The 22500-nt window shown below is 34.4% G+C and overlaps 4 protein-coding genes and 3 non-coding genes across 7 annotated transcripts; 3 read left to right on the forward strand and 4 right to left on the reverse strand.

The window, feature by feature from the left end:
• Positions 1 to 1062: 1062 nt before the first annotated feature.
• TRNAP-UGG (transfer RNA proline (anticodon UGG)) lies at positions 1063 to 1136 on the forward strand. Its single transcript has one exon. It is a non-coding gene; the product is annotated as a tRNA-Pro (tRNA).
• A 164-nt stretch (positions 1137 to 1300) lies between these two features.
• On the forward strand, positions 1301 to 1374 carry TRNAW-CCA (transfer RNA tryptophan (anticodon CCA)). Its single transcript has one exon. It is a non-coding gene; the product is annotated as a tRNA-Trp (tRNA).
• Positions 1375 to 4734: 3360 nt separating this feature from the next.
• Positions 4735 to 8322, reverse strand: LOC135663176 (cytochrome f). The gene has a single exon (XM_065176771.1). The coding sequence runs from the start codon at positions 6078 to 6080 to the stop codon at positions 5118 to 5120; it is 963 nt and encodes a 320-aa protein (XP_065032843.1). The 5' UTR covers positions 6081 to 8322; the 3' UTR covers positions 4735 to 5117.
• LOC135663173 (acetyl-coenzyme A carboxylase carboxyl transferase subunit beta, chloroplastic-like) lies at positions 6974 to 11004 on the reverse strand. Its single transcript, XM_065176768.1, has one exon. The coding sequence runs from the start codon at positions 10933 to 10935 to the stop codon at positions 9112 to 9114; it is 1824 nt and encodes a 607-aa protein (XP_065032840.1). The 5' UTR covers positions 10936 to 11004; the 3' UTR covers positions 6974 to 9111.
• A 593-nt stretch (positions 11005 to 11597) lies between these two features.
• Positions 11598 to 13140, reverse strand: LOC135663175 (ribulose bisphosphate carboxylase large chain). The gene has a single exon (XM_065176770.1). It carries the CDS (start codon positions 13138 to 13140, stop codon positions 11677 to 11679), a length of 1464 nt encoding a protein of 487 aa, XP_065032842.1. The 3' UTR covers positions 11598 to 11676.
• An 828-nt stretch (positions 13141 to 13968) lies between these two features.
• On the forward strand, positions 13969 to 16984 carry LOC135663174 (ATP synthase subunit beta, chloroplastic). Its single transcript, XM_065176769.1, has one exon. It carries the CDS (start codon positions 13969 to 13971, stop codon positions 15463 to 15465), a length of 1497 nt encoding a protein of 498 aa, XP_065032841.1. The 3' UTR covers positions 15466 to 16984.
• A 3957-nt stretch (positions 16985 to 20941) lies between these two features.
• On the reverse strand, positions 20942 to 21014 carry TRNAF-GAA (transfer RNA phenylalanine (anticodon GAA)). Its single transcript has one exon. It is a non-coding gene; the product is annotated as a tRNA-Phe (tRNA).
• Positions 21015 to 22500: the final 1486 nt, after the last annotated feature.

Genomic DNA, 22500 nt, shown 5'->3' on the forward strand with positions numbered 1-22500 from the left:
CCCTTGGCCATGAACCTCCTTTGAATTTTGGATCGGCTTAACTCTTCTATTTTCGATCCGAGCTGAAGAAGAAGAAAAAGAACAAAAAAAATCGATAGAAGTTACTAACTAGAAATGGAATTTCTAAGTATTTCGTTGCAATTATCATTTCATTATATAATGATAATTAATATTATATTAATGGAGTAACAATTTTACTAGAATAATAAAGTAATAATTTAATGGAGTAATAATTAAATAATACAATTTCTTTCTAACTCTCAATTGTTCCTATCCTAAATCTCAATATTTTATTAATATTTATTTTATTTATTATTTAAGTTAAATATCTTCTTTCTATGCTATGATTTCGTGGAACTCGCCGTAGACTGGATCCACATTTTCATTTCTGTTCTCCAAAATTCGATCTTCGATCTACCACATTTTTGCTGAGGTTCAATACACTTTTTTCTTTTCCTTCCTATCCTAAAGAACTGAAAAAATAGGGGCGAAATTCGAAATTTTAGTCACGTGGAATTGTATCTCTAATTTTCTTCATTTCTTCGCATATCAATCAATAACTAGAATTAAAAAAAGGGGAATGACAAGGCATCCGGAAATAACCGATTAATTTCTATCAATAGGCCTGCTAAAGACCCAAACCATAGAGTACTTAGCACAGGTGCCACGGAGAGATATGTTTTTATATCTCGCATTGAAAATCCTCCTTCTATTATGGATTGTAATACATATATGGTCAGATGCTGTAGTTCAAGATCATTTGTATTTTTTTACACGGAATTCCTAACTAAACAGGATTCCTAACTAAAATAGATATGTACAATGAAGCAATAGATTTTTTTCTTTTTTTGTAAAAGAAAAAAAATCTAATCCTTGTTCCTGAGCATTACTGATAAATATTAACTTTTTTATACGTTAGGTTTCAGATGTATATAATTCTTTTATTATATGAAACCAAAAAGAAGAAATGACAAGAAAATTGTATATAGATGGAGGAGAAAATGACGATATGGAAAACAAGACAGGGATTTTGTACAATGAAACTGTACAACAATTTTGAAAAGGGATGTAGCGCAGCTTGGTAGCGCGTTTGTTTTGGGTACAAAATGTCACGGGTTCAAATCCTGTCATCCCTACCTATTACTTCTCCCATGGGCAGTAACGAGGGATTCATTGAGATCGATTAAAATTGGACATAATCTTCCGGTCTTGCATACTATATGTATGCAAGACGTATTGGGGGTAGAAAAATTACTTTTCTTTACAGTACAGTCGTATCTCCTGTCATAAGGATAAGAAAGCGCTCTTAGTTCAGTTCGGTAGAACGCGGGTCTCCAAAACCCGATGTCGTAGGTTCAAATCCTACAGAGCGTGATTCGGTTTATTTGATGTCGAATCACAATAAAATAATTAATAATTTAACAAAACAAAAAGTTGAATTGTAACTTGAATTTGACCTCCTTCCTGCAGGAGGTCAATCAAAAAAAGAAAGAAATATTACTCAATCAAAGGTCCAACTGATCACCACGTCTATATTGTAAATATGCGGTTACGAATAATCCTGCTAAAGTAATAGGAATTAGACCTAAGACGATTCCAAATAGAAAAACTTCAATCATTTCGGTTTGTTTAAGGGGATAAAAAGAAAGGTAAGATCTATCCCTAAATATTAATCTGAATTATCCGTGAATCTCAATGACCAAGAATTGGCAATTGATGTGAGAAAGAACCATAGAATACCCGGAATCTCAGAGAAATATTCGTTTTTATCAATTTTTCATTCAATTCATTTCAAATAAGTCGTATCTTGTTCAAACCAATGAATAGAGCTGAGGTTATAGTTAAAGCAGCCAGTAGAAAACCGAAATAACTAGTTATAGTAAGCATGAAAGAGCTAAATTAGATATGTTCTTTTGCTACATATGTTGATAAAACACTTACCTAAGTTTCAATTTTTACAAAATACGACGGCAAGAAAAATCAATTGACAGAATTAGTTTAGTTCCAATTGAAAATTCTGGATTCATCAGTCATTATAGATAAGACTAACTAAGAGTGACATAGGTAGAAAAATTCGATTCATCTGCTGTGACATTGACCGATCCTATGATTCGGAATCAACAGATTCATTGTGGAATTTGTGAGTTGAATAAAGTATTTGTGAGTTGAATAAAGTAATAGTAAAAGTAAGTAAAATATAAAGTATAAGTAAAAGTAATAGTAATTAAGAACTGTGCCGTGTAACTTCATTCAAAACTTAAATTACTTATGGACTTATACTTAAATATTAAATAAAATATTAAATAAAATATAAGTAATTTAAGTAATTTTGGAATAAAAGAATTGGATTTGAAAATTCCATTTTAATCATTTCCTTTCTATTTCAATAGGATCTAATCCTTTTTGGAACGAACGGCCTGATACTATTTACCTTTTATTTATTTTAACTCATTGGACTCAGTACAGTAATAGGTTGCTTAATTGCCCATAACATAATATTTCGAATGAAAAGAAAAAGGTGTCCCACGATCTATCGAAAAAAATAAAACCTTTACTCTATTTTTCATTTTTATATTTTTATTCTTTTTTTTCAGGTCCAACTCGATTCAAAGACGAACAACTTCCATTATCCTTTTTAGATTCTATATTCTGTCTTTCCATATCATGGAGTTCCATACTTCTAGTTTGGTCAAGAAAGAACCTTTGTTTTGGATCTAATACAATAACGGTTGCATCACGAATATGGATTGTTCCAACTGGGTTCTGTTTCTTTCATGTTCTGTTTCTTTCACTAATATAGTATATACTATTGTATTTTGTATTACAGTATATTTATTGTATTATACGACCAACCAATTACTTGAAATAAAAAGATTTGAACAAAAAAACTTTTAACCAAAAAATGGGTTTATTATAGATTTCGCATACATATAATTGAATTGTGTGAATATTATAATATGCTTCATAAATTATTAGAAACCATCGATTCACGCTTTTCCAAGATCTTTACTTTCTATTATGAATCCAATAATGGAAATCTTATAAGGAATTTGAGTAATTTTCTATTGATCTATTGAATAACATAGAGTTATGCATAGACAAGGAACAAAAAAAGAAGAAAAGAATTATGTAGCATTTCGGTACCGATCGAGACTGCGTTGCTGTGCCAGAGGAAGGATAGCTATACTGATTCGGTATACTTGAAATAAACCTTTGGTACAAAATTGACGATCTCACAAAGATGCAATATCAGTAGTTTTCCATTTACTGATCCCATCTTTCAAGGAATCGATTCCCTTTTTTGAATGTACAAAAATTTGTGGAGCTCAGAATGTCTGGAAGCACGGGAGAACGTTCTTTTGCTGATATTATTACCAGTATTCGATACTGGGTCATTCATAGCATTACTATACCTTCCCTATTCATTGCGGGTTGGTTATTCGTCAGTACGGGTTTAGCTTACGACGTGTTTGGAAGTCCTCGGCCAAACGAGTATTTCACAGAGAGCCGACAAGGTATTCCATTGATAACCGGCCGTTTTGATTCTTTGGAACAACTTGATGAATTTAGTAAATCCTTTTAGGAGGCCCCCAATGACCATAGATCGAACCTATCCAATTTTTACAGTGCGATGGTTGGCTGTTCACGGACTAGCTGTACCTACCGTTTCTTTTTTGGGGTCAATATCAGCAATGCAGTTCATCCAACGATAAACCTAATTTGAATTATAGAGCTATGACACAATCAAACCCGAATGAACAAAATGTTGAATTGAATCGTACCAGTCTATACTGGGGTTTATTACTCATTTTTGTACTTGCTGTTTTATTTTCCAATTATTTCTTCAATTGAAAGAAAGAAAGAGAATAGTAGGAATTCTCTTATCCCATTCGGAAAGATACCATCCTCATAATTATCCATGACTGTTTTTGTCTCTAGCACGACCATTTGAGAAAATGTGGAGGAAAGTAGGGGAAATGGCCGATACTACTGGAAGGATTCCTCTTTGGCTGGTTGGTACTGTAACTGGTATTCCTGTGATCGGTTTAATAGGTGTTTTCTTTTACGGTTCATATTCTGGGTTGGGTTCATCTCTCTAGTAATCGGATAAACCGGATTGTAGACATGAAAGAGTAAGAAAAGAACTCAACGGGACCTTACCCTCCTTTGTCTAATTAGAGCGATAAGGTCCCGTTGAGTTCTCTTTTCTTACTCTTATAGGAAGATTATGATCTATTCCATAACATACAAATTGGCCAGTCAACATAATCAAAATATTATATTCGTAGAAATGAAATGACAAAACGGATCCTTTGCTCTGATGTTTCAAACCACTCTATTCTTTTGTTTCTTAATAATGTTTTTGAAGAATTGAATCTATTGATTGATTCATAGTCTCTGTTCTTCCTTTCCTCCATAATATTAACTCTTATGAAGAAACAAGAAAAGAGTAATCAATGGATTTCTGAATAATACAATATTATATAGATTTCTACGCATGAGACATCCTGCAAATAATTTCTATACTAAACTACTAATAGAACTTACTCTATAGAACTTACTCTATAAAACTCTATAATATAATTTGTTTGAATAATTTCTCTTGAATAATTTCTCTAAGTTAAAAGTTTAAGTTAATTGAAGAAGTTCTATTTGCTCAATCAATTATTCCCCTAATCCTTTCTCTCTTTTTGTTTGTCCACAACTTCCTATGAATCTAACCAAAAGAGTTCTGGTGGACCGGAAAAGAAGGAATGGTAATCTTTGACGAACAGGAGAAAAAATCATTATTATTTCGATATAAGACGACACAAGAAAAAGGATTTTCCGCCCTTTTCTTGTGTCGAATAGAAGACTCGTAAGACTAGTAATCCCTCCTAAAAGGATTTCTTTCTTTCATTTTTCCCATCCTTGCTCTGTATTCTCTTTCTTTGTATGTCTATTGTCTATTACTAAGAATAGGATACAAGTAATGAATTCCAGACATCCCGCAAAACGAAAAAAAAGTATAAACAAAGCAACCAAAAAGGTTTACAGATTTTTTGATCATACATAATTGTATGGATCAAAAAAAATTCGGCGCTTTTTACCAACTTGATGTTAAGGAATCTCTGCACCTAGAAATTCATTTCGTACAATTGAACCTTTTCAAACTGTTTCTTTTTAAGAACCAAAAAAACTTGTGCCAAAATAACAGATGCCAAGAAGAACAAAAGACCTTGGACCCGTAATGGGTCTTGAAGCACTATTTCTGCATCTCCCTGACCAAAGCCTCCCACATTGGGATTGCTTGTTAATGGTTGATCAAGCTTGATGGATTCACCCTCTGAAACAAGAAGTTCTGGTCCTGGAGGTATAATATCAACCACTTGATGTCCATCCGATGCATCAACTATGGTTATTTCATATCCCCCTTTTTCTTTACGTACTATTCTGCTTACTATACCTGCTGATGTAGCATTATAGACTGTATTGTTACTTTTGCTACCATCAGGATAAATCTGACCCCTTCCTCTGTTCCCACCTACGTATATGGGATATTTTAAGAAGTGAACGTCTTTCTTCGTAGCAGGGTCGGGGGAAAGAATGGGAAAGACGATTTCACTATATTTCTGACCGGGAACAGGACCTATCACAATAATATTTCTTTTGTTGGGACGATAACTCTGAAAAGACAGATTTCCTATCTTTTCTTTCAACTCAGGAGAAATACGATCAAGGGGGGCTAATTCGAATCCGTCGGGTAAAATGAGAACAGCCCCCACATTCAAAGTCCCCTTTTTACCATTAGCAAGAACTTGTTTCAGTTGCTTATCATAAGGGATTCGAACAACTGCTTCAAATACAGTATCAGGAAGCACAGCTTGCGGAACTTCAATATCCACGGGTTTATTAGCTAAATGGCAATTGGCACATACAATTCGTCCCGTTGCTTCTCGCGGGTTTTCATAACCCTGCTGCGCAAAAATGGGATATGCATTTGAAATAGATGCCCGAGTTATTACATATATCATGATCGATACAGAAATGGATCGAGTCATCTCTTCCTTTACCCAAGAAAAAGTATTTTTATTTTGCATGTCCAATCATTGATCCCCGAATTTCTACAATAAATTAGATAGGTAGCTAGTATAGTTCCCTATACACGAGTCTGTCATTGTACTGGAATAATTGTACTGGAATATAGGACGAATACCTTGAACAGATAAAAGTATAAAGAATTAAGTCAAATTGAAAATACTTTCTTTATACACGAAGAAAGATTCTGATTTGATTGATATAATAAGATCAAATGAGTTCTTTATTCATTCATTGAATGATAAATTACTACAAGCGAAGGAGATACACGATTTAAAAAAAGGAAGATCCAATATTTCACAATTGTATCTAGAATAACTGGAAAAGTGGAAACAAGACCAGATATAATTTGATCGTTATGATCCAATCCAAAATCGTTGTAGACCGAACCAATCATTAGTTCCCAACCATGGGTCGAGTGAAATCCGATCCATAAATCAGTAACTAAAAGAATAGAAAAAGCTTTTATTGTGTCACTTAAGTTATAGAGGAATTCCTGAACCCAAGAATTAAGAATGACGAGTTCTTCATTACTCAGAATAAAATAACCACTTAGAATAGCGAAACAGATTATATTTGTCGAGAAATGCAAAATGATATGGAGATCATATTCATTGTGTGCTTTGACTAATTGTATTGTTTCCTTGTGTATTTCTATATGAAGTTTTTGTATATGCGTTTCCGGGTACTCCTTTATCATTTCGTCCAATAGGAATAGTTCTTCTAATTCTATGAATCTTTCCAGAACGTTTTTCTCTTGAATATGATTCAAAAAATTTTCGGATTGCCTGGTATTCCACCAATTAGTAACCCAAGGTTCCAGACATTTATTAAATGAGAAAGAGACCCACCAGGGCAAAAATACTATAGATGCGAGATATGGGAGGGAGGCCGATGCTTTCTTTTTTTTCATTTTTTTTTTTCTGTGAATTGAATTGTTAATGAACCTGCTTCATTCGTTGACTCTATCTGATCTGATATTTCTTTGAAGCACGAGTTGTATAACAAGGTATTGACCTATGGGTCTATTCCTTTCCTATTATTGTGTAATAATTTTATTTTTTTTTTGATTTAGAAGGAATATAGACATAGAATAAGAGTTCTTTTCGGATGAAAATGAGAAAAAAAGAAATAAATATTATTCCAGATATCTCAATTGGGCAAATTTGAACCAATTTTATTTTCATTTGTTCCTTTCGATGAATACTCGAAAACCCACTTGAAGTAACGAATCGAGTTTCGAGACGAAAAAACTCCCCCTGGATCAATTAATTCTTTCGAAATGTTTCACCGTCTAACCAGAAAAGGGTATCAATTCCAAATCTTGGGCCTAAAAAGATGAATTCTGTATTACGAAATACATGTTCGGATAGGTTTGATGAATTTATATCTATACTTATTAGATTAGATTCGTTAGTTAGATTAGACCTTTTTCTAGTATAAAAGAATGAAGAAACTTCAGTTGTATTAAAAGAGGAATTAGCAAGTTCCTTCCCCCATCTTGAGAAAATATTTATTCTTCATTTTATTCTTCACTTCAGTTCGTTTCAAAATACTTCAATTGGTACGCGCAAGAAATAGGCCAATTCGGCAGCTTTTTGTTCAATTTCTCGTGGAGTAAAATTCTCATCAGTACGAGTCAAGGGAATGGCTCCTTGGCCTCTGATTTCCATATAAAGGACACGACGAGTATAAAGACCCTCTTTAACCTCTATTCTGATTGATTGGATATCTCTCATAAAGAAGCGAAGGAAGATGCGACGATTTATTCCAGGAAATCCCCAGCGAAAAATACACACTATTCCTTCTTTTCTATCGAATCGGTCATAACCGCTACCTACATTCCACGAAATTGTGCACCACAAATACGAGCTAATGAATAGACCCGCGATCCCGTAGAAAGACATCACGATCCCTTGTGGAAAAAAAATGATTTGCTGAGATGTAAATACGGGTATCAAATTCCTACCAAGATAACTGGAAGTTCCAACCACTAAGAATCCTAGTGAACCTAAAAAAAGGATACAGGCCCAGCAAAAATTACTCGTTTTTCGAGACCCCGTTATAAGTTCTATCCATATATGTTCTGATCGCCAATTCATACTATACTAGATCCAGTGCATTCGATTGGAATTGAGCGAATAACCCAAATAAATTTGACTTTACCTTTCTTGATCCCGAAGTAACTTTCATCAACTAGCACTATTCTGATGTGAAACATTAGGAGAGTAATTGGTTAGATACATTGACTTTCTATTTAAAATATTCACTAATCCATTTTGAACCAGCTATATTCACATATACATGCATTTATGCAGATATCATATATCCGCATAACGATTCTTTCATTTGTGTGTTCGGAAAGAGCCACATATCATACCATATTACACGAGATAAATATCTGTATTATCATCCAGTGTTGAAATAAATTGATAAGATTCGGTCCCATTGGGTCTAGACAATCTTATTTTTTTGGACATGAAGAAATAAGGAAACCATTGCAATTGCCGGAAATACTAGGCCCACTAAAGGCACAAAAATAGAGGGTAAGTTGGGATCTGTCATAGAATAGGTGCCTCAATTTAATATTTCTATCTGTTTTAATATTTCTATCTATTAGAAAGATATCTTCTTATGATATATCTATTACTTATGATATATCTATTATAAGTAATATCAAGCCATTATTATATTATATCAAGCCATTATTATATTATAAATATATTATAAAAAATTATAATAAATATTATTTATTTATAATATTTATTTATAAGTAATAAGTAATATCAACTATAATTCTATATGATTAGATAGAAAATGACTAGATAGAAACTATATATTCTATATTCTAAAACTATATATTCTATATTCTAAAATATAATAAATAAAATATAATAAAATATAAAATAAAAATTATCCGAAACCTCTGTCTCTTATTACAAGGAGAACTTATGTCACCAAAGAAAACACCTGATTACGACGAATTAAATACTTGTTCGCTACAAATAAAATAACTGAATCTAGTGCTATACTTTACATTTTTGAACTTGGATTCAAGGGAAAGAAACCGTGGAGCTGAAATAACTCACCCAGAACACCTTTTAAAAGATTACGTGGTACTATTGGGTCGAATAAACCTTTATGGAATAAATACTCAGACACTTGTGAACCTTCAGGTATTACCTTTTTTAATGTTTGTTCAATTACTCTTTTACCCGCAAATGCAATGTAGGCGTTAGGTTCAGCAATAATGATATCCCCCAACATACCAAAACTGGCTGTTACTCCACCAGTTGTAGGAGATGTAAGAATTGATACATAGAATAACTTTTTATCTGATTGATAATTAGATGAAGCAGAAGATATTTTAGCCATTTGCATCAAGCTCAAACTTCCTTCTTGCATGCGTGCTCCTCCAGAAGCACACACAATAATGACAGGTAGAGATCGATTAGTAGCATACTCGATCAAACGAGTAATTTTCTCGCCTACTACGGATCCCATACTACCTCCCATAAACTGAAAATCCATAACGCCAATTGCTACGGGAATACCATTTATTTGACCTATGCCTGTTTGAATAGCATCAGCTAAACCTGTCCTTCTTTGATAAGAATCGATACGATCTCCATAAGGTTCCTCTTTTGAACGAAAATCAATGGGGTCTATAGATATCATATCTTTATCCAGAGGATCCCAAGTTCCGGGATCAATCGAAAGTTCAATTCTATCTGAACTACTCATTTTCAAATGATATCCACACTGTTCACAAATATTCATTTTTGACTTAAAAAATTTTTTATAATTTAATCCATAACAATTTTCGCATTGAACCCATAAATGTTTGTATTTTTGATTTATATTGAAATCATTGGATTCTACTTCTTCATGGAAGTCGGATTCTACTTCTTCATGGAATTCTACTTCTTCATGGAATTCTACTTCTTCATTGAAATCGGATTCCACTTCTTCATTGAAATCGGATTCCACTTCTTCATTGAAATCGGATTCCACTTCTTCATTGAAATCGGATTCCACTTCTTCATTGAAATCAGATTCTACTTCTTCATTGAAATCATTGGATTCTACTTCTTCGTGGAATTCTACTTCTTCATGGAAATCGGATTCTACTTCTTCATGGAAGTCGGATTCTACTTCTTCGTGGAATTCTACTTCTTCATGGAAATCGGATTCCACCTCTTCATGGAAATCATTGAAATTTTTTCTAGTTCTTTTACTAGACCTACCGCTCTCACTACTATTTCTATTTTCAGTACAAATGAAGTTATAAAAGTAACTGTCACTGTAATTGTTGGTACTACCCGAAATAGAACTATTAATACTGACTTCAAAACGAAGATAACTATCAATGCAACTATTAATGTGATTATTCCAACCAGATTGAGTATCATACATGTAATGATAATAGTAGTGATTCTTTTTCTTAGACCCCCTACTCAAATAACTAGAAAGTTTTTTTTCTAGTTCACTCAGAAAAGAACTATCATTGTCAACCTCAAAAATCTGATTTTCAATATCAAAATATACAGAGTAACTGTCACCATTACTATCCCTAACTAAAAAAGTGTCATCAGAGATCAAACTCCAAATATCCTTGATTTCAAATAAAGAATCAACATTAGTGAAACTATAATTACCACTATGATTCCAACTAGGAATCTTTTTCTTCGTATCGTTCTTCGTATCGTTTAGAATAGGTTGTTCACTTCTACTGGTATGTCCAATACCATCAAGACTATCCATTGATTTACTTAGCCCACACCTAGATTTACTTAGCCCACACCTATGTTCTAACTTCTCGTTAGACAACATCGAACGGAACCACCATTTTCCCATAGAGTCTTTCTACCCCCTATTTGATGAAATACAATACATTCGATGGATAATCATTTTACTTTCACTATTTGATTTCTTATCAGAATTAAGCATACGAATCTAATCCTAATCATTAGGATTGTTAATTAATAACGAGTAAGTATTGAAAGAACGAGTAAGTATTGAAAGAAATGATTCTCCTTTGTGGGAAGCCGAGGTATCACTTCAATATATATTGATAGAATCTTTTTATAAATTTTAAAATAGAAAGACACAGCTTTCTTCCATGTGATGTACAAATTCTCATCGAAAATAGAGATAGTTGTTTATTTCTATAAATAAAGAATAAAGAATTTGTTCTCGTATAATCAAATAATTAAGTTTCTATTTTAACATGGAACGAAAAAGACAATATATAGGATGGGTAAAGGAGCCTTTCCCTTGGCTTGATCTATGGCCTGAAACTAGGAGATATAAAAAAGTCCACCAATCCCAAGGATCCATAATTAATCCAATCCTATGGATCCAACAACAAACAATAGAAGTATTGAGTTGTTTAGTCTTCGATCTTATCTTGTATATATATAGGTAAGATCTGTACATCTGTACATATAAAAGATATATGCAAATACATAGTATAGAATGCTCATTCTTTTTTTTTTTATTCGGCAATCGGCCCAATCTTTTTTTTAGGAAAAGATTGGGCCGACTTTAATTGCAATCAATTAGGAGAACAAACAGGAATTACTGAATTATGCACACTTACTTTTTCTCTTTATCTAGCTTATCTACTGGTTCGAATTCGAATTTGATCTCTTTCCATACTTCACAAGCAGCGGCTAGTTCAGGGCTCCATTTGCTAGCTTCACGGATAATTTCATTACCTTCACGAGCAAGATCACGTCCCTCATTACGAGCTTGTACACACGCCTCTAAAGCCACCCTATTAGCTACTGCACCAGGTGCATTTCCCCAAGGGTGTCCTAAAGTTCCTCCGCCAAACTGTAGTACGGAATCATCCCCAAAGATTTCGGTCAGAGCAGGCATATGCCAAACATGAATACCCCCTGAAGCCACGGGCAGAACACCTGGCATAGAGACCCAATCTTGAGTGAAGAAAATACCGCGACTTCGGTCTTTTTCGATATAATCATCACGTAATAAATCAACGAAACCTAAAGTCATCTCACGTTCCCCTTCCAGTTTACCTACTACTGTACCGGCGTGAATATGATCTCCACCAGACATACGTAATGCTTTAGCTAGTACACGGAAATGCATACCATGATTTTTCTGTCTATCAATAACTGCATGCATTGCGCGATGGATGTGAAGAAGTAGGCCGTTGTCACGGCAATAATGAGCCAAGCTAGTATTTGCAGTGAATCCACCAGTTAAGTAGTCATGCATTACGATAGGAACTCCTAATTCTCTGGCACATATGGCCCTTTTCATCATTTCTTCACATGTACCCGCAGTAGCATTCAAGTAATGTCCTTTGATTTCACCTGTTTCGGCCTGCGCTTTAAAAAGTGCTTCGGTGCAAAATAAGAAACGATCTCTCCAACGCATAAATGGTTGTGAGTTTACGTTTTCATCATCTTTGGTAAAATCAAGTCCACCACGTAGACATTCATAAACCGCTCTACCGTAGTTTTTTGCAGATAATCCCAATTTTGGTTTAATAGTGCATCCCAATAGGGGACGACCATACTTGTTCAACTTATCTCTTTCAACCTGAATGCCGTGAGGCGGGCCTTGGAAAGTTTTGGAATAAGAAGTGGGAATTCGCAGATCCTCCAGACGTAGAGCTCGTAAGGCTTTGAAACCAAATACATTACCCACAATGGAAGTAAACATGTTAGTAACAGAACCTTCTTCAAAAAGGTCTAAAGGATAAGCTACATAAGCAATATATTGATTTTCCTCCCCAACAACGGCCTCGATGTGGTAGCATCGCCCTTTGTAACGATCAAGACTGGTAAGTCCATCAGTCCACACAGTTGTCCATGTACCAGTAGAAGATTCGGCAGCTACCGCAGCCCCTGCTTCTTCGGGCGGAACTCCAGGTTGAGGAGTTACTCGGAATGCTGCCAAGATATCAGTATCTTTGACTTCGTAGTCAGGAGTATAATAATTCAATTTGTAATCTTTAACACCAGCTTTAAATCCAACACTTGCTTTAGTCTCTGTTTGTGGTGACATAAGTCCCTCCCTACAACTCATGAATTAAGAATTCTCACAACGACAAGGTCTACTCGATATAGATTATGCATGAATGAAACCTTTGACAAAAATAAAAATAAAAAAAAAGAAAAAAAATATTCAACTAATATTATCAACTAATTTCAATGTTATGTTAAAATGAAATGGTTCATTATTAGACCATGTATTTGATTCATCAAATACATCATTATTGTATACTCCAAATACATCATTATTGTATACTCTTTGATATATATGGCGCAACCCAAACCCAATGTTTGTTTTGCAAGTTTACAATAAAATCAAATGGATCTCCTTCTTATTTTGAATCCAAATACTAAGAAAAATTCACTCTTGACAGTGATATATGTTGTATATGTAAATCCTAGATGTGAAAATAGGCATAATTCATCCTAAAAGGGTATAAAGAATAGATAGGCGGAAATCCAATATCTATTCAAAAAAAAAAAAGAACAATGGCCAATTAGATCGAAATAATGAATCATAAATGGAGTTCGGGTTCGAATTCTATAGATAATAGAATCTAATACGGATGGTTTTTCTATAATGATAGAGAAATGAAAGAGACTTACTCGTGATTTCATGTACTTAATATTTCTTTTGAAAAAAAGAAGGATTGGCTGAACTTGAAAATTGACTCATTGAATGAGTAATTGAATGAGTAAACGATTGAATCGTATTCGGTTGGGTGGTACCAACTAAATCAAGTGCTAACTCCCATTTATTTCTTATTGAATTAACCGATCAACTTGCTATCGGACATTTATTTTCGACTTGGCATGGCACTATTCAAAAAAACTTTCGACATACTTTACTTTAATTATAATTATGAGAATCAATCCTACCCCTTCTAGTCCTGCGGTTTCCACACTTGAAGAACAAAACCTAGGGCGTATCGCTCAAATTATTGGCCCAGTACTGGATGTTGTTTTTCCTCCGGGCAAGATGCCTAATATTTATAACGCTTTGGTAGTTAAGGGTCGAGATACTATTGGTCAGCAAATTAATGTGACTTGTGAGGTACAACAATTATTAGGAAATAATCGAGTTAGAGCTGTAGCTATGAGTGCTACAGATGGACTGATGAGAGGAATGGAAGTGATTGACACGGGAGCTCCTCTAAGCGTTCCAGTCGGTGGAGCTACCCTCGGACGAATTTTCAACGTTCTTGGGGAGCCTGTTGATAATTTAGGTCCTGTAGATACTAGCACAACATCTCCTATTCATAGACCTGCACCTGCCTTTATACAGTTAGAGACGAAATTATCAATCTTTGAAACAGGAATTAAAGTAGTGGATCTTTTAGCTCCTTATCGCCGTGGAGGAAAAATCGGACTATTTGGAGGAGCTGGAGTAGGTAAAACAGTACTCATCATGGAATTGATCAACAACATTGCCAAAGCTCATGGAGGCGTATCTGTATTTGGCGGAGTAGGCGAACGTACTCGTGAAGGAAATGATCTTTACATGGAAATGAAAGAATCCGGAGTAATTAATGAAAAAAATATTGCAGAATCAAAAGTAGCTCTAGTCTACGGTCAAATGAATGAACCGCCGGGAGCTCGTATGAGAGTTGGTTTGACTGCCCTAACTATGGCGGAATATTTCCGGGATGTTAATGAACAAGACGTACTTCTATTCATCGACAATATCTTTCGTTTCGTCCAAGCAGGATCAGAAGTATCCGCCTTATTGGGGAGAATGCCTTCTGCAGTGGGTTATCAACCTACCCTTAGTACAGAAATGGGTTCTTTGCAAGAAAGAATTACTTCTACCAAAGAGGGATCTATAACTTCGATCCAAGCCGTTTATGTACCTGCGGACGATTTGACCGACCCTGCTCCTGCCACGACATTTGCACATTTAGATGCTACTACCGTATTATCGAGAGGATTAGCTGCCAAAGGTATTTATCCAGCAGTGGATCCTTTAGATTCAACGTCAACTATGTTACAACCTCGGATCGTTGGCGAGGAACATTATGAAACTGCGCAAAGAGTTAAGCAAACTTCACAACGTTACAAAGAACTTCAGGACATTATAGCTATTCTTGGGTTGGACGAATTATCCGAAGAAGATCGTTTAACTGTAGCAAGAGCACGAAAAATCGAGCGTTTCTTATCACAACCCTTCTTCGTGGCAGAAGTATTTACTGGTTCTCCAGGAAAATATGTTGGTCTTGCAGAAACAATTAGGGGGTTTCAACTGATCCTTTCCGGAGAATTAGACAGTCTTCCCGAGCAGGCCTTTTATTTAGTAGGTAACATCGATGAAGCTACCGCGAAAGCTATGAACTTAGAAGAGGAGAGCAAATTGAAGAAATGACCTTAAATCTTTGTGTACTGACTCCTAATCGAATTATTTGGGACTCAGAAGTGAAAGAAATAATTTTATCTACTAATAGTGGCCAAATTGGCGTATTACCAAACCACGCCCCTATTGCCACGGCTGTAGATATAGGTCTTTTGAGAATACGCCTCAACAACGACCAATGGTTAACGGTGGCTCTGATGGGTGGTTTCGCTAGAATAGGTAATAATGAAATCACCATTTTAGGAAATGATGCGGAAATAAGTACTGACATTGATCCGCAAGAAGCTCAACAAGCTCTTGAAATAGCTGAAGCTAACTTGAGTAGAGCTGAGGGTAAGAGACAAGCAATTGAAGCGAATCTAGCTCTCAGACGAGCTAGGACACGAGTAGAGGCTGTCAATGTTATTTCCTACTAGTCAAGTCAATACATCAAAATAATAAAGAGAAGTTTTTAAAAAGTTCTTTATTATACACCACATGTTGATTCTGCCAATTGAACACAATCAAGTCTAATCTGATAAAACAAAAAAAGAAGATGGGGTAGAAAAACTTATTAGATATCATTTCATCGACTCCGGTATCTAATAAGTTCTACCTACTATTGGATTTGAACCAATGACTCCCGCCGTATGAAAGCAATACTCTAACCACTGAGTTAAGTAGGTCATTTATCACCACAAAAAGAACCCATCACTTCGGGGATTATAGGTGGAATATTATTTCTAAGCAATACTAATCTGTTCTGTTAAGCGTAAATAAATCTGTTCTGTTAAGCGTAAATAAAATAAATAGATCAGAGAGCTATGATGTGGATTATGGAATATCCATCTTGACAAGAAATTATCTATATGTTAAGATGTCTATGACAAGGGCTATAGCTCAGTTGGTAGAGCACCTCGTTTACACGCGCGCCAATGCTTTTCAAAGGAGCCTATTATGCAATGAACATAATTGATCGTATTGAGAAATCGATGTCTTACTCCATAGGTTCGAGGGAACAAGAGAACAATAGCCTGACAAATATTTGGTTCGGTCCGATTCAGGCGCGAATTCAGTTGCCAAATCAAATAGAACCCGCCATTGATTTGATAGTTGATAAGGTAAATACCCAGCCCATTCAATGCTAGGCATAATGAGTATAAGGGCCTCAAAATAACCTCTTTTCGTCCTATGAACTTTAAGGTGTATGAAGTCTCATATTCGACTGTTGCAGCGGAGCGATAGAGATTCCATTTAACTTAGGTTGATCTAGGCCGAAGGCAGACCTAAGTCAAGATAACCCTTCTTTGAAACACTTTGGTATTGCTCCTAGATCAGAATACAAATAATAAATCAGAGCACATGGAACCATCTCATTATCTTCCTCTAAAGAAAAAATATGGTGGACTAACTGATCTTTACATCAGTTGATGAAAGAGCCCAATGCAACAAAATGCATGTTGGGTCTTTGAAACAGTTCGAATCATTTCGATAATAATCAGTTTGATCTGTTTTACCGAGAAGGTCTACGGTTCGAGTCCGTATAGCCCTAATCCTAATATTATATTTTTGTTTAGTATATAGTTTAGTGTTTAGTATATAGTTTAGTATGGTTTTCATTTCTATGGGACCAACCAAGTCTAATCCTAAGTCACATGGGTCTAGGACCTATTCTTTTCTTGGTCTTGGGTCTTGTCTTGTATTTGGAGAATCCCCCTAACTAATCACTAATCGTTTTTTGGCAGAACAAGAGCAACCTTATTGATTGATTCAGAGATAATGGAGAGATAACGAATTGGGCCTAAATATATTAACGTTTCTTCTTCTATATTCTATGAGTTGAGTGGGTTTGTGGATTTGATTTGGTCCGTCGAATCATTCGATAATGTGTGATTCTTTCTATTTGAAAATGTTATGTAAATCATTTATGATTCCGTCGATTATACTACTCCACTCTTTGCTATGTTTCATTGTCTAGTATAGGTTTGCTGTAAAACCTTTTTCTTGTAGCGAAATCTAACCCATTGCTTGGTCTTACCATTATATTATTAAGCGTTATTGCCGTAACAAAACAAACAAGTATTTTGGTTCATTCCAAATCGTAATCTTTGTTTAGTATTAGAGATTGGTCCGAAATAGAATGAATCTTTCATTCTAACTCTAATGAAATAACTCGATTCTTCTTATTTATTTCTGAGGAGGTGGGATAGTACAGGTTCCAAGTTTCCAATTTTTTGTATAGAAAGATATAAGTTGTTATATGTCACCTCTCAATTCAACGGATTGAATCAATTAAGAAAAATAGAAATGAAATCTAGGACAAGAAAAAGATAAAAAATCATTCGATGCATTAGATTATGTATTCATATTCGTATCAAATCAATAGAAGCAATGATCCTATACCCAGATTTTAATGAAAAAGGAATACTTCGAATAATATAGAATATGCTAGAAATCCCTAGACATTTTACCCCATATGACTATTGAAAAATTTAAGTTTTAAAAAAAGGAAATGAAATTATTATTATTTCATTATGTTGATTATATATAATCAACATAGTATTCTAATGAATATAGTATTCATAGTATTTAATTATAGGATATTTACTTTACTATATTATAGGGTATTGATATTTATTATAGTTATAGGCATAGGAATAGTTATAGGCATAGGATATTTTAGTATTTTATTACCTTTTTCTAGAGGATAGAGAACCCAAGACAAAGTGAGAGAGTTTTGTTTGTGTAAGAGCATCCTATGTCTACACCATATCTAAATAGAATCGAAATCCAAAATGTAAGTGGGATTCCATTAGATGAATCTTTAAACAAAACATGCCCCACAGCAAACAAACTCTAAACTATGCAGTTTGATTTGATCAAAATCAATTCTTGTTTCGCCTAAGATAAGAAGTTATGGATGAATTGACAATTCCGATTCGAATCGAATAATTCAGCATATTCCACATTAATAGGAGTACATTTATGTTTCTGCTTCACGAATATGATATTTTCTGGGCATTTCTAATAATATCAAGCGTTATTCCTATCTTGGCATTTGTAATTTCCGGAGTTTTAGCCCCGGTTAGTGAAGGACCAGAGAAGCTCTCTAGTTATGAATCGGGTATAGAACCCATTGGGGATGCTTGGTTACAATTTCGAATCCGCTATTACATGTTTGCTCTAGTTTTTGTTGTTTTTGATGTTGAAACGGTCTTTCTTTATCCATGGGCAATGAGTTTCGATGTATTGGGTGTATCTGTATTTATCGAAGCTTTAATTTTTGTGCTTATCCCAATTGTTGGTTCAGTTTATGCATGGCGAAAAGGAGCATTGGAATGGTCTTAACTGAATATTCAGACAATCAAAATAAAAATGAAGGAAAAGATTACATTGAGACAGTTATGAATTTGATTGAGTTTCCCTTAGTTGACAAAACAATTACCAATTCAGTTATTTCAACTACATTGAATGATCTTTCGAATTGGTCAAGACTTTCCAGTTTATGGCCGCTTCTATACGGTACCAGTTGTTGTTTCATTGAATTTGCTTCATTAATAGGCTCGCGATTCGACTTTGATCGTTATGGATTGGTACCAAGATCGAGTCCTAGACAAGCAGACCTAATTTTAACAGCCGGCACAGTAACAATGAAAATGGCTCCTTCTTTAGTAAGATTATATGAGCAAATGCCTGAACCAAAATATGTCATTGCTATGGGAGCTTGTACTATTACAGGAGGGATGTTCAGTACTGATTCTTATAGTACTGTTCGTGGAGTCGATAAGCTAATTCCTGTCGATGTCTATTTGCCGGGCTGCCCACCTAAACCAGAGGCGGTTATAGATGCTATAACGAAACTTCGTAAGAAAATATCTCGAGAAATCTTTGAAGATAGAACTGTGTCTCAACAGGAAAATCGATGTTTTACTACCAATCACAAGTTTTGTGTTAGACGCAGTACTCATACTGGAAATTATGATCAAGAATTGCTCTATCAATCACCATCTACTTCAGAGATACCTTCTGAAACATTTTTCAAATCCAAAAGTTCAGTATCTCCCCATGAATTAGTGAATCAGACAAGGTAAGGTTCTTTTGTGCAGAATAAGAAAGAAAGGGTCAATCTTTAAAAATTTCATTGTAAATTGAAATACTCATACAAATACAAATGTGGGAGAGATCAAGAAGATGCAGCAGGATCGTTTATCTGATTGGTTAGTCAACCATGATTTAGTTCATAGATCTTTGGGCTTTGATTGCCGAGGAATAGAAACTTTACAAATAAAAACCGAGGATTGGGATTCCATTGCTGTCATTTCATATGTATATGGTTACAATTATTTACGCTCCCAGTGTGCCTATGATGTAGCACCAGGCGGATTTTTAGCCAGTGTGTATCATCTTACGAGAATACAGTATGGTATAGCTAAACCAGAAGAGGTATGCATAAAAGTATTTGCCCCAAGGAATAATCCTAGAATCCCGTCTGTTTTCTGGATTTGGAGAAGTGCTGATTTTCAAGAACGCGAATCTTATGATATGTTGGGAATCTCTTATGATAATCATCCACGCCTTAAACGTATTTTGATGCCGGAAAGTTGGATAGGTTGGCCCCTACGTAAGGACTATATTACCCCCAATTTCTATGAAATACAAGATGCTCATTAAATGATAAGAAATTAATGTTTACTTAATACGACTATGACACGATTCCAGATTTCTTTCAAGTGAAGGAATATTTTTACGTTCCGTTCTAGATGAAAGAAAGTAACCGGACTTTAATTCGTATTATGGATAACCTAAAAAAAACTTCATTTATATTCCAAAATTTGGAATAGATCATATCCATTTCGTATGAGCAGAAACAATGGGATGAATCAAAAGAGTTCTGCACTATGAACTTTGTACCGCGCACATAACTTACTTAGATGTAGATGGACCTCGGAAAGTAACGTAAGCAAGAGTGAAGAAATGGAATAAATGTCAAAAATATGAAATGAAGAAATGAAAAGGGATTGGATTTTATTTGTACTGTGTCTGAAGTGCATTCTGTCTATTGCTATCTTTTAACTCCTCTCGACTTTTAAGTTTTTTTTTACTTTTACTTATTTATTTTTATTTTGAATATAGATGAAGACTTAATATTCTTTTTGAATGAGAGAAAGCACAGTATGAAGAAACAAGAAAGAAAAAAGAGACGGGAGCATAATCTCACTTTGTTCTTTACCATAACCATCCATACATATATTTTTTACCAATCCCCCCAAGGGGAGGTATATATATATATACATCTAGATGAGTAAATATGTAACCAATCCCCCCAAGGGGAGGTATATATATATATATATATCTAGATGAGTAAATATGTAATAGATGAGTAAATATATGTAATAGATGAGTAAATATGTAACATCTAGATGAGTAAATACGTATCATGCTCTAGACTATTAACGCCCGATCTATCTCGATTAATTTGTATGAATATCTATCCGATACATTATTTACGTGTCAGGAACCAGATTTGAACTGGTGACACGAGGATTTTCAGTCCTCTGCTCTACCAACTGAGCTATCCCGACCATTTCCCGTGCATCATCCTAGTAGAGTACTTGTGTCTATGTTAATTAAAGGGACTAAAAAGTAGTAAAAAATTTGACAAGTAAGTGTAAGGATAATGATATGGACTGTGAATGATTCAATAATAGAGATTCTTTGCCCATATATGTTCATTTGTACAGGTTCTATCCAAATTGGGATAAGATCCAAGGATTTTAGTTCGGATCCGTTTGTGAAAGAGTAGAGTGAATGAGAAAGATAGTGAATTTTGTTTGAACTGAACCACTGATGAAAAAAAAGAAGAGGATAAATACTTAGGAAGTAAAATAGGCTTTTTATTGGGGATAGAGGGACTTGAACCCTCACGATTTAAAAAGTCGACGGATTTTCCTCTTACTATAAATTTCATTGTTGTCGGTATTGACATGTAGAATGGGACTCTCTCTTTATTCTCGTCCGATTAATCAGTTTTTCAAAAGATCTATCAAACTCTGGAATGAATGATTTCATAATTGAATATTCGATTCTTCCTTCAACTTCCATTGAAATGGATTCATAATAACTCTGAATTTTTCATATTATAATTATATATAATTATAATATAATAGATTCGGGTCATGATTAATCGTTTGATATGGCAGTATGTATACATACGTATTAGGTATATAGGACCATCTTTTCTGTAATTTTTATAGACGGATTCCTGCTACCAACAAAACGTAGTCAACTCCATTCGTTAGAACAGCTTCCATTGAGTCTCTGCACCTATCCTTTTAAATTCTAGTTTTATAAACCTTTGTTTTCTCAAAATAAGGATTTGGCTCAGGATTGCCCATTTTTAATTCCAGGGTTTCTCTGAATTTGGAAGTTACCACTTAGCAGGTTTCCATACTAAGGCTCAATCCAATCAAGTCCGTAGCGTCTACCGATTTCGCCATATCCCCTTTGATACCAAGACCTAGTTGGAATTCCAACTATCCTTTTCATTTATTTTGTTTGTTTGGACCCGTTGAATTCGTTAGATAATGATTTCTATATTGAAAAAGTGTATGCTGCTGTTTGATTTTTTTGGCTATCCCCCATCAGTTCATTTATATTGAATGAACCTTGTTTCAATCAGAAATGATTCTATCATTGATGTATCCGCAATTCAATATGGATAGATATATCCAACATATATATGTTTCTCCCTCCCTTTCATTTTTACAGTGCGATTTGGAATAGTGGAACGGTCGATATTCATTCTTCTTTTTTTTTGTCCTATCTCCTCCTTTTCCGAATCAAACCAGAGGAATGTCTCATTTTCATTTAGATTGTATCTTTATCCTTATCTTTTTTTTTATCTTAGGACCGATTCGCTATAGCTATAATTAACATAATATAAATATATAAAATATAAATATATAAATAAATACATTATGTTGTATATTATAGTTAGATATAGTTAGAATAGTCAGAAGAATAGTCAGAATTATTATTATAGTTAGTTATAGTATATAGTTTAGAAGT

Source organism: Musa acuminata, unplaced genomic scaffold, assembly GCF_036884655.1.
Source record: "Musa acuminata AAA Group cultivar baxijiao unplaced genomic scaffold, Cavendish_Baxijiao_AAA HiC_scaffold_683, whole genome shotgun sequence".
In the NCBI taxonomy this organism is placed as follows: Eukaryota; Viridiplantae; Streptophyta; class Magnoliopsida; order Zingiberales; family Musaceae; genus Musa; species Musa acuminata.